At 40.2% G+C, this 13948-nt stretch overlaps 1 protein-coding gene across 1 annotated transcript in view; it reads left to right on the forward strand.

Moving 5' to 3' along the window:
- The first annotated feature begins 26 nt into the window (after positions 1 to 26).
- Positions 27 to 13948, forward strand: part of LOC119916937 (striatin-like) — a 28578-nt gene continuing 14656 nt past the window's right edge. The window contains exon 1 of the mRNA XM_038736927.1: positions 27 to 377. Coding sequence (XP_038592855.1) covers positions 165 to 377 — 213 coding nt within the window. The 5' untranslated portion in view covers positions 27 to 164. The remainder of the gene's footprint in view (positions 378 to 13948) is intronic.

The following is a 13948-nucleotide window of genomic DNA, read 5'->3' on the forward strand; positions in this document are numbered from 1 at the left end:
TGGGCGTGGTCAGTGTTACTGACGTCATTCAATGACAGCTAGCTGTCAGAAAGTGAGTTCATTCCCTCGAGCCGAGGAGAGCGACCACAGTCGATAGCTTTTCGTTGGTATCTAGCAGCCCGAGCCAGTGAGACAACGGACAGAGCTTTCCACCGAGCCCGGCCATGGACGAACAGGCGGGGCCCGGCGTGTTCTTCAACAACAATAACAACTCTGTTCTACCCGGCGGTGGGAAAGGACCGCTGCCTGATGGCGACGCTGGGGAGGCGGCTAGGGCGCAATACAGTATCCCGGGGATCTTGCACTTCCTGCAGCACGAATGGGCCCGTTTTGAAGTAGAGAGGGCACAATGGGAGGTGGAGCGGGCCGAATTACAGGTGAAAACCACCACATTTTGTGTTTACACGACTATATATTAGTGGCACTACCGGGGCAAGACGCTGCTCCTTCCTAGTTCCTCTCATTGAGTTTCTGTTTGTTCGCGTTACCATGTTAGCTTGTTAGCTTTAGCTCTGAAGCTAAAAAAGGAGCTGCAGCGCCCCCCCAGACCCGACTGCACGACGACTTTTTGCGAGCTCATTACTGTGACTGAAACCACTAAACTTTGTTGCTGCCTTTAGTAGCTGGAGTAACGTTAGGCTTATAGAATAATTTCTGTAATCAAACGACCTACGGATAGCTACATTTACTAGCAAAGTAGTTCATGTGCAGTGCTAAGACGTTGTGTAGAAACACACATCGGTTACCTACCTACTTATAGCTAATTGTATAGCACCCCGCCTTGATTTTCTTATTGCATTTTTGTCTCAAAACGCAAAAAGGATTATGTGGAGGAAAATTGGTAGTTTTGTTAAATGCTTTGATTTCTTGAGAGCTGTCAGTGCTGACAGACAGCTCACCAGACTGTGGAGTCAGTCACGTTATGTCTTTATTATGAATTTTATCTTTAGCTAGTTGCCATGTCACTGCTTCTCCTGAAGACGAAATCTGCCGTACGTGTCTGTTGAAAAGGTCACAGTGCTTTTAATTGGTCGTATTAATTGGTCCACTCATTTGATAGTAAATCTGACCCTTATCAAATGTTCAAACAACGGACATATTCTATTCTATCTATTTATAAGGTGTAAAAAGACGAAGTCGATCTTCCTGCTTTAACTAAAAGTTATGTTGGTTATGTTAATGTCTCAAAATGTCCACTCTGAAATCTTTGCTTTGTTGTGGGTTCCAGTCAAACTAGAATTTGAACTTTCTCTCTACCAAGTTTTATTAGGCATGAGCCTTTATTTGTTACTTTTTTCCGTGTTTGATTACACTGTATTGGAGTACAAAGTGCTGGACCAGTCATCAGACTATTTGCAGGTGTTGGCTTTTTTTGGCTGGCAGGATGTTGATAATATTTGAAGCCCTACAATTACTGGTATGTTTGTTGCTTAAACGTATCCTAATTTGAGATGGAAACTATCATCACCAGCTCGCATGGTCAACTCTTCATACTTAGATTATCTACAGCAGAGGAAATGACTTTGGACACCATGTGCCAGACCATTATTTCATCCAGGATCTGAATGCTATTGTTACGTCTTATTGTTAAGAAACAATAAGACGTAACAATAGCCTCCGTGAGTCTCCGTGCCCAATGTTTGGAAGAAAACGTTTTGTTTCTTCATTTTGAAGCACTTGTGTGGGCCTCAGTTTTTGGATCACAGACGAGAGTCAACAAGGGTTTGACTGCAGGCAGCTCCATCAACAGGCTGACCTCAGCTAACAAAGAGACGAGAGGGAGACACTGCATTGTTTTTAGATCGGTGACGTATACCCTCAGTGTAGTAGGGTTTTGACTCATCCGGCCCATTTATTTAGCTTCCTGTCTGCTGTCATGAAGCAACTTATCAGTGAAGCAGCTGCAACTGCGGCAAAGCACACTGAGGTTGCTAAATGGCTTATTGGGTAGTTTGTTTGTGGCGGCAAAATGGTGCGCGCTCAATTTGAGTTCTTGTTTTTGTTCATTCCAAACAGGTCAATGTTTGCACATAATTTAATACCTCTGGCTTACTCATAATTGCACTCTTAATCACTGTAGCACAGTAGTGGAATAGCTGTTTCAAGAAGGAATTATCTATTTTGTCAACTGTGACCGTTTACTGTTGTCTCTGTAATATCAGTCTGTGCCAGTGCTGCACTATACTGGAGCAATAACGCTAAAGGTATTGAAAAGCTTTGAAAATCCACTGATAATTCAGGGAAACATGATTTCTTCAGATACCTTCAATTGAAACAAAAGTTAAAACTACAGGAGACAAAGGGACGAGTGTGATTAGGATAGACATCGATGCAAATAAAAGTAAGACTAACAGAATTCTGATTTCCAGGATTTTTTAATGTTTACAGTTGAAAAGTTGTCTTTCACAATGTAAGTTAAATCAAGGTGGGAGTAACAAGCTAACATAAAGTTAACCAAAGATGATGTTGTAGAACATATGTATGACACAGTCTGCCACCTGAAGCTCAGATCTGTGAAGGGAATTTTCTTTTTAACTTCAGAAATATATAAGTCTCATGGTTGATGTGGAGGATGTATGGTAAAATGCCTGCTGGTCATGTTCATCATTCACTGTTTTTGGGAGTGTCCTAATATTTCTTCTTACTGGGTTGACGTGGTAACAGATCAATAATCAGCCGGGAGCATGATTTTAATTTCAGTGTTCGGGAGATCGGCCAACTGGCCTGAATAAGCAGGTGGCGGTAGTAGTAGTAGTAGTACTATTAGCAGGTAGTAAAAAAATAGACATGCACTAAAAAATACTGGAGAAACTGGAAATCTTATTTCATTCTGAAGTGATTTCTATTTTTTATTACTATATAATTTCATTTTGGAAAATGTGGCCAGTGTAACACAGCTTCTTTTCATTTCCTGTTTTACATGATATCAAGCATTTCACCTTACCTATGTTGACCCTGTCTGTCGCCATCTGGTCTGTCTGTTCTGCTTTTGTCAAACAACAACAAAAAACTAAAGTAAAAAAAGAGAGAAAAGCTTTGAAAATCCACATGGGATGTAACCTTGCTGTGTCCTTGAGGGATGTGTACATTTTAAACATATCTTGTACTTTTACCCATAGAAGGTATTGGTCAAAGGGACCACAGTGAGGAAAAACGGCGCTCGTAGTGTTCATGATCATGTCCACACACTAATTAACTAACTAACTAACTAACACACTGACATGTCATCTTGCACGCTTTCAGAGAGTCACATACATGGTTTTAGATAAAACCCCTTTAAGAATATACATAGTCATGTCCCAGTTCAGCGAATGCTCTCCTTCCAGGATTTTCCCATCTTATTTGTATAGACATTGAATGGAAGACAGTTGAAGCTGTGTCTTATGTCGCTGTATGGGAAGGAAGGCAAACCCCAGTGTAGGAATGTCGTCCAGCCAGCCTGTTAGGTCATGCTCAGAGCCACTCCTCTCTTCTGGAGCAGCACAGAAACTGTACAGTACATGGCCTACTTATGCTGCTGCTGCGAAATGCATAGGCTGCTGTCATTCACGATTAGACTCAAGTCTAGTGGTCATTGATAATCAATCGATTGACTCGGTTAAGCTGATTTGGTTAGCTAGCGATAGGTTACAGCTCTAGTCAGTCTGTAGTATGTTATCTTGGTGAGAAAAGTGACTAGTAGTAACTAATGATTATTTCGTTATCTGTTAAGCAATTTGTTCTTTATTCTTTAAATTTTCAAGATATAGTGGAAATGGCTTCATATTGCATGCTTTGTCTTACCAACAGTCCAAAACCCAAAGATTAAGTTGTTGTTATTAATTTTCATGTCCTAAAATGGTGTCCATCTCAGTTTCCAAGGTGACATCTTCAAATGTCTGAAGCTGTTAAGAAGCTGAAACCAGAGAATGTCATTTTTGCCTTTAAACAAAGATTACTTGATTATTAAAATAGTTGTTTATTCATATGTATTCAAAGAAATGACTAATAATTTCAGCTTTAATTAAGTGGTCATCAAAATGGTTGTTGATTTATTTCCATAAGTTATTTGAGCCACGGGAACTTTACTTTGGTACAGGTGATGGGTTAGCCTAATTTGTGTGTGTTTAAAGTGTGATTAGTGGTGCATGCCAGTCATGTATATTTATTTTATTAGCAGTATCCACAATGCTGTATAAAGCATTGTTTAGTTGTGCGTGGCAAAAGTTCTATTATGTAGCAGTTATCATTGGAGTTGTGTTTTTGTAGTTGTTTCACAACTTTCTGTTCTGATCCAAATTGTAATTAAAACATTACTGCAGAGATTTATGATTCAATCCATAACAGTGAAAGACAGTTAAGCGTAGTAAACTGTGGTTTTGCATACCTATCTATCAGAATGAATATTATTAATATTGGGGTTTTGATTTAATTGTTATCACCCTGCCATACTGATTACACAGTTCTTTTATGGCCTGATGACTGTGGTTGAGTTGCGTTACGCCCTGAGCAGGCCAGGCAGGGCTCCAGTGTGCTTCATCAGCCCTCCAGCTATGGGGAAATCCCTGCTCCATAGGGTATCTCCTTGCCAGGGGTATCTGTCGGCAGCTGTAATTTGACACCAGGAGAAGGTTGAAGGTGACTCGGGGTGTAAGATGGCTCTGTGTGGGTGCAGACTGAAACGTGGACCCACTTATTTTCACAGAATTGAAAAGTCTCTTGTAAAGGAAAAGCTTTTAACATAAGCAAGATTATTATGTGGCTCATGTTATTTGCAGCAAACTGTGGAGCAACCTAGAATTAGCATGCCTCAGTGAGATGACTTATTACTGTGATCTCATGTTTACCTTTACTAATGGTGAAGCCTGGGGAATATTTAGCTCAATGGTGCGGCAATACCATGCACAAATGTACACATGGACATACCATGACATTCAGAAATGGGTGTCACCGCCATTCCTAAGTTGATACTACGTCCACCCCCAAGCTGCAGTTATTTTTGTTTTCTCTCTCAGTATGTGCCTCAGAGTGGGAAAGTACAAGAAAGTGCATGTTGCTTCCTCAACAAGAGTATATGTACCATTTTCTCAATGTTATTATTCACCACTGCTCAGATCTTTTGTCACGTAACCAGGCTGTTGACCACAAACATCTCCATCCTCAGTCATAGGTTTAAGACTGTGGTGATATTCACCGAAAGCACCACAAAAACAGTCAGTGCAGTGTATATTAGATATTTACTGTACAGATAATGGTGAGTAGTTTAAAAGGGTTTGTGTTTTTCCTGTGAGAGAGCCCTGAAGCGACCCTTGTTTATTAACTAAAGTCTGGTCCTCTGAGCTTTACTCTACTGTCTGTGTTAGAGCCAAACTCTATGCTGTAGAGCTGCCTTGTTGGCCTGTTAATTCCCTTCTCTTTCCTCCACTCACACATTGAGCCTTCATCTGTGTACGTGGGAGTGCGGGACAGCTGCCTGGTTGTGCCACAAAGTTGCCTGCCTCCCCCAGTTTTACAGTAAATCTTAAGTCGCCAGTCTGTCAAGAGTTGTAAATTGGTGCACTCACCAGATCAGATGGTGAAAATGATGACGTTGTTGTATTCCCACTTTTTGATGGCTAAACAGTTTTCTTGTGGAAATTAATTACACTGTGTACAGTCTATGTCTGTGACGGAAGCCAGCGAGGCTGTGCAGTGAGTAAACCTGACTCCCTGATACCTTAAGAGACGCACTGGTGACCGGCACCAGAGCCCATGGGTTTTAGACTCCTCGTCAGCGTGTCCGCCTCCCGTACCCGAGGTCGCCGGTTCGAGTCAGGACCGGGACCAGCCGGTTACATCTACATATAGATTTTAAGAATATCATGCAACTTGGTTTACATTAAAACATATACATATTAACCTTAAATAACTGGATACAGCTGAGGACCTTTTCATTTAGAAAAAACACATGTCAGAGTTCTGTTTGTTTACGTTAATATAAAATTTTCCAAGTAATATTTTATTCTGCACTCTTTTTGCATCAAAGTTAAGGATTTGGGAGCCCTGGTGGCCCGGAGAGTTAAGTGTCTCCAGTTCAACTCCGGTCACCTTTTAATGAGTGACTATGGTTCTTTGTTTCTGATGCTGGCTAATAACTAGACAGCTGATCATATTTTGCCATAAATGTAGTCAGACCTGCAATTTGGCAAAAGGCTTTTTACAAGGCTTTTTACAACATCAGAGTCTTTGTTTACTTATTTTCTCCCATTTAAAATCGTCCTTGCTCTCTAGATTGTGAAGCTGCTGTAAATGTTGTATTCAACATGGTTCTGCCAGGACCACACCTTACAATCGCACAACCTATTTGTCAGAGAAAATGCTGATGTTTGAAAAATTCAGCTCTTTGCCTGCATGCAGTATGTGAGAGTGTGCATGTGTGCAATGAGCCTTATGTAATATTAATGCAGCAACATGGGATGCAGCACCCTTGTCCTCAAGAAGCCCAACATACTGCCTTGTTTGCACCCCTGTAAGGTAGCACTGCAGTGTCAACTTGACGTGGGCTGTGTGATGGCAAAGTGTAAAATGAAGCTCAAGTGGGAACTCGTGATGAGATGAAAACAAGTCTGTGAAGGGGTAGGAAAAGAGGCGCTGTGAAAAATCTCTAGCAGTTTAAGGATTGTCTTTTTTTGGGGGAGGTATCGTATAGGAGATGAAAAGTACAGCTTTCCTCATTCCAGATAACTCAGCAGAAATCTTCAGTAAATCCCAGTTTGGGCAACTCATTGTCTCACCCTGACCCTCTGAGCAATCCTGAATCCGTGCCGTGTTCGTGAGCATGGTGGATCGATGTGCTGCATCTGCATTTGAAGGAGGGCGCTCCAGCCGTGATCGAAGGTCCTCAGTATTTCACAGTGGAACTCACTCCTGTGGCACACGAGGAGCAAATTGGAGCAGTGGATTAAGCTAAGCAGTTTGTTTGGTTCCCACTCCCGACAGTCAGTCTGATGCTTGTATAATATTTTTATATACAATCAGTATGTCGCCTTTTTACAAAGACACAATGTGGTTGTGGAAAGATAACCAGTTTTAGTGTAAAGACTTGTTACCCTCACCATCTTTAGCAGCGGAGGAGGTGAAGAGGCAGCTGGATGTGAAACTGGAGTAACTGATGCTCCTTTAGGAGGGTAAAAGGATAATCTGCCTGAACACAACCTTAATTTTAGATTCATAGTCACAAATCACTCTTTTGCTTTTGGTGGGTGGAATGATGTTTTCTACTGTGTGACATTATAAATTTGTCCATCAGAAAATGTTGCTCTTCCATTTTTGGTTGCGGTCCCTTTAATATCTCTGGATGTATGAGACCATTGTGGGCTATGTTACATCAGTGAGCAGGTCTGCTTTATGGCCATATTGAATTTTGCATCAATGTGATGATGACCTTTTCATTTGTCTGGTACTTTATTTGCTGGATTTGCCAAAAATGTGCTCTTTCCAGGGTATCTGCAGATATAGTATCTTGAGTATTTTCACTTTCCTGTCGTAGACAGTAATGTTAGTTATGACATGTTTTTGTATTAGATTGCAGGCTCTCAAGAGATGCTACACACCTACAGTTGACTGTGTGCACAGGAAGCTCTTTAATCCCTTTTTGTGGCGTTTCAGATGACTCCATCAGACCTATAACAAGTACTGTTATTACTGCTAGCTACAGTAGCCAGGAAGCTCATGGTCTCAAACTGACAGTTTTAACAGGACTTAAATAAATTTCAGCAGCAAAGTACTTAAAAAAAGTTATAATAAATAATTCCATATAGTCACTATTGGTTTCCATTATACTTTTACATAAATAATGTTCCCCAAAAAAGCAAGTTCATGCAGAAGAAGAAGCAACAATCTCTTGAGACTGCTACGCTGTCTGTATTTAGAACATTGAACATTGTGAAGCTGTTTTTGGATGCCTTAATTAAATATATTTATTTTATGGAAGGGATAAATGTATTTGACCTAATAATTGAACCTGGACGGCCTATACAGCAACAATAACATTTTTTTTTTTTATGAGGACAGACAAACAATATGTTGTTAATTGTAGGTAGATCATGAATTTTCTGATCACAGACAGAAGCCATTTGAAATATATTGTTATGATGAGTACATACATATAGCAGCAGTTTTGACTAGAGCCTGACCAATATGGAGTTTTGGGGACTGATGCCGATATTAAAGTGAAAAAGAGCCGATTTATGAGCCGATATGTTGAAAATTATAGTAGACCCCTTTCCTGTCCAAACTACACTTAGAACAGGCCGATATTGAAATGGCAATTTTATTGGATTTTTACCTAACCTACTCGAAGTGAGATATTTTAGCCATAAAGAGGTTATGCTCATCTGTAGTGATTTTTTATGTGAACATAAAGGAAATACCCTGCTTTAGCCACATTACAGTACCAGCACCTCTTTCTTGCTTCAGTTGTTTTGCTGCCTTTTTTTCTGTGGCTACTGGTGTAATGGCATGCGTGGAATGTACTTGGCTAGTCATCAGGCCGGCCATCATGGCGCTCGTTGGTTTGTGGTAACTGAGAGTAAACCTGGTGTTCGCTGAAAGAAAGGTTGTTTGCATTGTAACTTGTGGGATTTACACCAGCCCCTTTTCCTTCTTCAGCTCTGACCGTGGCTGAAGGGCTGGCGTGTGTGTGTTTGTATGTGTGTAAAGCCCTGAGGTTGCATGAGTATCCACTGCATTTCTTTTACAAATGGAGTGAGCTCAGTCTTGCCGCTCAGATAGACTGGGTTTTTCAGAGTGTTCACTCTGTCTAGATTAAATGGCCTTATTGTGCTGTACATGTCTTTGGTGATGACGCAGAACTAGTCTGGAAGAAAACATGCCTGGAATTCACAAATCCCAGACTTTTAAGGTCTTGTCTAATTATAAATAGTGGAGATATTGTTTATGATCGACTGAAAATAAAGTTGAAAAGAGTAGACAATATAAAATTTGGTGCAATTGTTTGTCTGTGTAATCCACGATATGTAGTTAAATAAACTTTAGTTAATTTATTGAATATCATGCAAGCGCAAGATGCATGTGTAAAAATGAAGAAATAAAAACTGTTTTCCCGCTGGTGCAACAAGTAAATCAGACTAAAGTGTAATTTATACTTCTGCGTCAAATCGAGTAGGTGATGGCGTAGGCTACGGGGCTACGCAGAGGCTAAGCCGTCGACTGACGTGCACCTCCTCACGTGCACCTCCTCACGTGCACCTCCTCACGTTTACAATTTTACCCCCATTTACTTTAGCAGAGCGCTAAACCGGAAGTTAGCCTGCTCGGCCGGCAAAAGTCAACACAGTGGACGCTGTAGCGCTACTGCCGACTAGCGTTTGGGGGTGTAATTGGAGAATGACGGACACACCTACGCACAAGTATAAATGCATGGCTACGTGCGTAGCCTACGGCGTAGGTACGCACGTAGACCCTACGCAGGAGTATAAATGGGCCTTAACTTAGCTGACATCAATCAAAATGGCTCTGAAAAGGGACATGAAATTAGTATCATTTGTCCTTGTTTTACTAATTTCTGTAAGAGTAGAAAATTGACAACCAAACTAGGATTCACTACACGCCAAAGCAGAAAGTATTGGGATCAATTTTTTTCATAGCCTATCAGAATGTCAGTGGCTTGTGTTTATTTTCCTCTCTAGCTGTTAGTATATAGAATAGTATTAGTCTCTTTTAACTCCTTTTCCTGTCTTTGAAAAGCCCTGCGCTCTAGATGGATGCCCCATGCTACATGTCTCTTACTTAGACAGACTAAGGGGCCCTTATCCAGCAGCCCAATCCCAATAATGCAGGCAGTGTGAGGCCATGAATTAAATGCTTCCTGTGTCTCTTTATGGCCCGAGTTGACTCACTGCATTCCTCCCAAGGTTAATGTTTGATGGAGGAGAGATGGCGAGCCAGAGATTCACAGAGCCACACTCTTCTCTATCTCTGGCAACGCAGGACGCCAGGGGTCCCTGGGCCAGCGTTTCATGTGGATAAGGAAGTGAATGGTCACTCGCTATATCAATTAACGCAGATATATAGTTTCATCCACAGTGAAAGATTTGTCAATGTGTGGTCTCTGTTTTAACTGGACAAGCTGTTCTTACACTTTGTCTTTGTCATAGATGTGACGTTCTTGAGGCAGGGCTTTAGCTGTCATTGTTAAAATACATGAGATGTTTTCTCTGTTGAAGAGATTGTGGAACTTTTTTATAGACAATTTTGGGGGTTTCACCCTTCTTCTTAGCGTTGTTTTAACATTTTTAGCCAGGGAGAATGACATCAAGAGACATTTAATGGAAAATAGCTCTGCATTTAGACTAATGAGGTATTTGTAGGTTCTGCAGCTCAGTTGCATGTGATACAGTTTCATCGTCCCAAGGCAGGGGGTCCTCATTGTTATTTGGACTGGAGCCACTTTAGCCAAAGTAATTTATTTTGGGAGTTGCACAGTCTGTCCCAATCCAAACAGTGATCATTTTCCATATGCAGCATTTTCCAAATGCCTTGTTTGCACTCTGTTATGTGCCTCCTCCATTATCCCCAAGACCGAACAAAGTGATCCCTGCTTTATTGAATGTAAGCAAGTTGTTCGTTAGTTGTCATTTGCACCACTGAAAGCCGCCTTTTCAACCCACCTGCTGGGACAAATCAATATTTTTCATCAGGTAAAAAATTATTGACTTACTCACTCTGCCATGACGGCTGGAGCTATGTTGGTGTTTTCTTTATTCGTTGCCTGCCCTGCTCCATATTCCTGTCACTTGTGGGCTTAAAAATGCTCCAGAGGCCTTTTCATAAAGTTTTTTAAACCTTTTGTGGCGCTACCTTTCTCTTTTGTTTTGACTTTCTCTGTTAACACTCAATGATACTGTCTGATGAACATGGAACGTCAGATACATACTAAACGTCATTGTTGTCAATCCAGTATGCATTAGTATAGATCCAGCCGAGGGTAGATGCACATGACACAGGATGAATAAGGACTTGGAGACTGTGTAGATGTAACAGATAGTGATGTATGTGCTGTGCTGACCCACCTTTTAAAAACTTCACTTGTTGGCGTCTATTGCAGACTCCTAGCATGCGACTGTTGCCAGTTAAACTCGGTGCTATTTACATTGTCAAACTGAGAACCGGTACCCTAAATCCTAAGGGTACTGTAGCTCTAGCAGGCAGATTGTTACGAGTTGTTATGAAAGGCCGTTATTAATACTAGGCAGATTGAAGCGCTGTCATGACTCATTGTTGCAGGCAGCACCAGCGCTACTTGCTATCCGTGTGAAACTGTGATCTAGCCCACTCAAACTCGCACCATCCTCTGCATGTCGAGTGAAAAGCAGGGAAGCAAGTCAATATTCATTCCCTTTCAGATGTGAACGTGTGGTGGAATTTGAACCATTCCCAAGAGAAAACTGGAATTCGCTTTTTGAAGTTAGATGGGAGTAGTTTGGCTTGTGATGTTTCTCTCCATGGACCTGCCATCTTTTGCTGCTGTGTCAGATTTTTGTTAATGTTAATCCAAAATAAGATTAAACATTGCACTTCAATTATTCTTTCATCTTCTCCTAACCGTGGAGTGGCACTTAATGTACCTCTTATGCACATTGTCTTGCTGGTGATTTTCAGCACCTGAGATGGACTCTTAAGAAGAGTGTAGTTTTGATGAAGTACTGAAATGGAAACAACAGTGTGCTTATCCTCTTTTCTGTAAACAACGCCGCCTTTAGCAGCCTCTAGAGTCATTTGGCAGTCTTCATCTTTCTGTAACCCTTAAAATACTGAACGGACTGTGTGGACAGACTTCGTTGTGTGTGGTTTTGGTTTCTCTCTACTCCTCAGAATATAGGTAGTGGAAGGCAGTACACTGTAAAGACAAATATAAAGCTTTAGGCAGAACAGAGGTTATTTCATTTTTTTTAGCTCAAACATACAAAATGATTAACATATACATGTGGAATGGAAAAAAGAAAAACAGCATGTAAAATGTGAAGGAACTATAAGACACTGTGGTTTGGACTGCACTCAAGCTAGTTAAGGCTAATGCTAGCTGGAGTTCAGTTACAGTTACGACCTTGCTTAAAGCTAATTTATTAACTTTTTCCTACCCTTTCCTGTAGTTAATAAATCAGATGCTCCAGCAGCTTAGTAATTTAGTTTGTTTTACTGCAAGGCAGTAGCTAAATGTAATCACAATGGAGGAAAAACTAGGGGTGGGTGAAAGAAATCATCTATAATTATTATTAATCAACTTCTGTGATTTTAAAACACATTTAACCAGTGATATTGGTGAGTAAATTACTCTTTCATGTCATTATTTTCAGGAAGAAGACTGTAAGATGTTTCAAAGTTAATGCAGTTAAATTAAATAAAATAAAATAAACAACACAACTCATAAAAGGCTGCATACTCTCGTACATTAATTTGCTTTTTTCTTAGTCAGATAATGACACCTCATCAAGGCCAGTTAGCTTAACTGTCTCTTAAGTTTAATTTGCGGTTTTATACAAGTTATGATTATGTGATTGAAGAAAATGCCCGTTATCAAATGCATATTTTTTTTAAGTTCAACATTGAATCAAATACAACATAAAAACTAACTAAAGTGTTAATTTACAGTTAACAAACAGCAAGTTGTTTAAAATGAAATCAAATAAAACATCAGCTCGTGATTTCATTTATAGTTCATAGCGGTCCTCTTGCAGTGTAGCTGATGTGAAATCCTGGATATTAAATGTAATGTACAATTTTCTCTAGTGGTCCCAGTTCAAATATAATTTTCTAATGTAGATCTCTTCCTGTTTTTGAAGCATTTACTATTTTAAGTAATCCCCTCTCACACTGTACAAGACAGCCTATCACTATTTATTTATTATTTTGTTTATTTTTCTTCTTAATTGAAATTATTTGCTTTTCTCTGTAAATGTGATAGTCATGTTCTCAGATGTAGGTATTGTAATAACTAATATGTTCTACAAATATCCGTCTGAACTCTTGTATTTGATAAAGTGGGAAAAATGTTGATTTTAAAAAAACTTAATTTCCATACGTTTCAATTTTATTTATATAGCGCGTTTCACTGGTATAAACAAACGCACTCTGGGTTTGTACTCGCTGTACATCATTTGCAAATGCAATTTTAGACGCCTGCTAGCGATATAAAACTGTATTAAAACATGGAACGGTAGGGAAAAGCACTTTTGTTTTCTATAGTGATTATTTTTGCAGTTTGTCAAAGAGATCCACAAAGTGCAGCCCTTGTTAGAAGTTAGTTTTGTCGTGAGCTGGAGGTGGGACGAAATTTGACGGAGGTGGGCGAATTGTAATTCTCTATGCAGGAAAAACCCTGCCTTATAGTAACGCCTGATAAAGTAGTCCTGCTGAAAACTAACTAACAGAGCTTAGATGCACTTCAGACAGACTACTGGAATATATTGTGATTACAATCGTGCAATCGTCTTAGCATGATGTAAGATAGATTAAGTTTTTCTCAGTCTGTGATTTACACTGTTTGATTTATCTGCAAGCTTCAATGTGTGCTAACCTCTCTACCACTCTCATTACAAGCAAGCATGTGTGTGTGTGCACCCGTACACGTAGTGTGTGTGTGGTACACTGCAATGTAATGTAATGCTGACTCAGACCAAGTGCATCAACAGCTGCTGCCTGTTACTGAAGAGAGACAGTGATGTGCAGAGAGAAGGGATTTCAGAGGAGGGAGGAGGGACGGTTGTTGTGTGGGAGAGTGAGTGGGCTAGATTAAAATAGAATAGTACAGATTGGCTTTTTATTTCCCATCATGCCACGCATATTGATTTGACATCATCCTATTTCAGTCTTGACAGAAGTCGTTGTTCTCAGATGTTGCCTCATGGAGGTTGTCTTTAAAGTCTTTGTTGCTCGCTAGCTCATATCTAAGATGCCAAAACACCGGAAA

Source organism: Micropterus salmoides, unplaced genomic scaffold (assembly GCF_014851395.1).
Source record: "Micropterus salmoides isolate LMB-PRFRI ecotype aquatic unplaced genomic scaffold, ASM1485139v1 Ms_hic_scaffold_22, whole genome shotgun sequence".
NCBI lineage: Eukaryota > Metazoa > Chordata > Actinopteri > Centrarchiformes > Centrarchidae > Micropterus > Micropterus salmoides.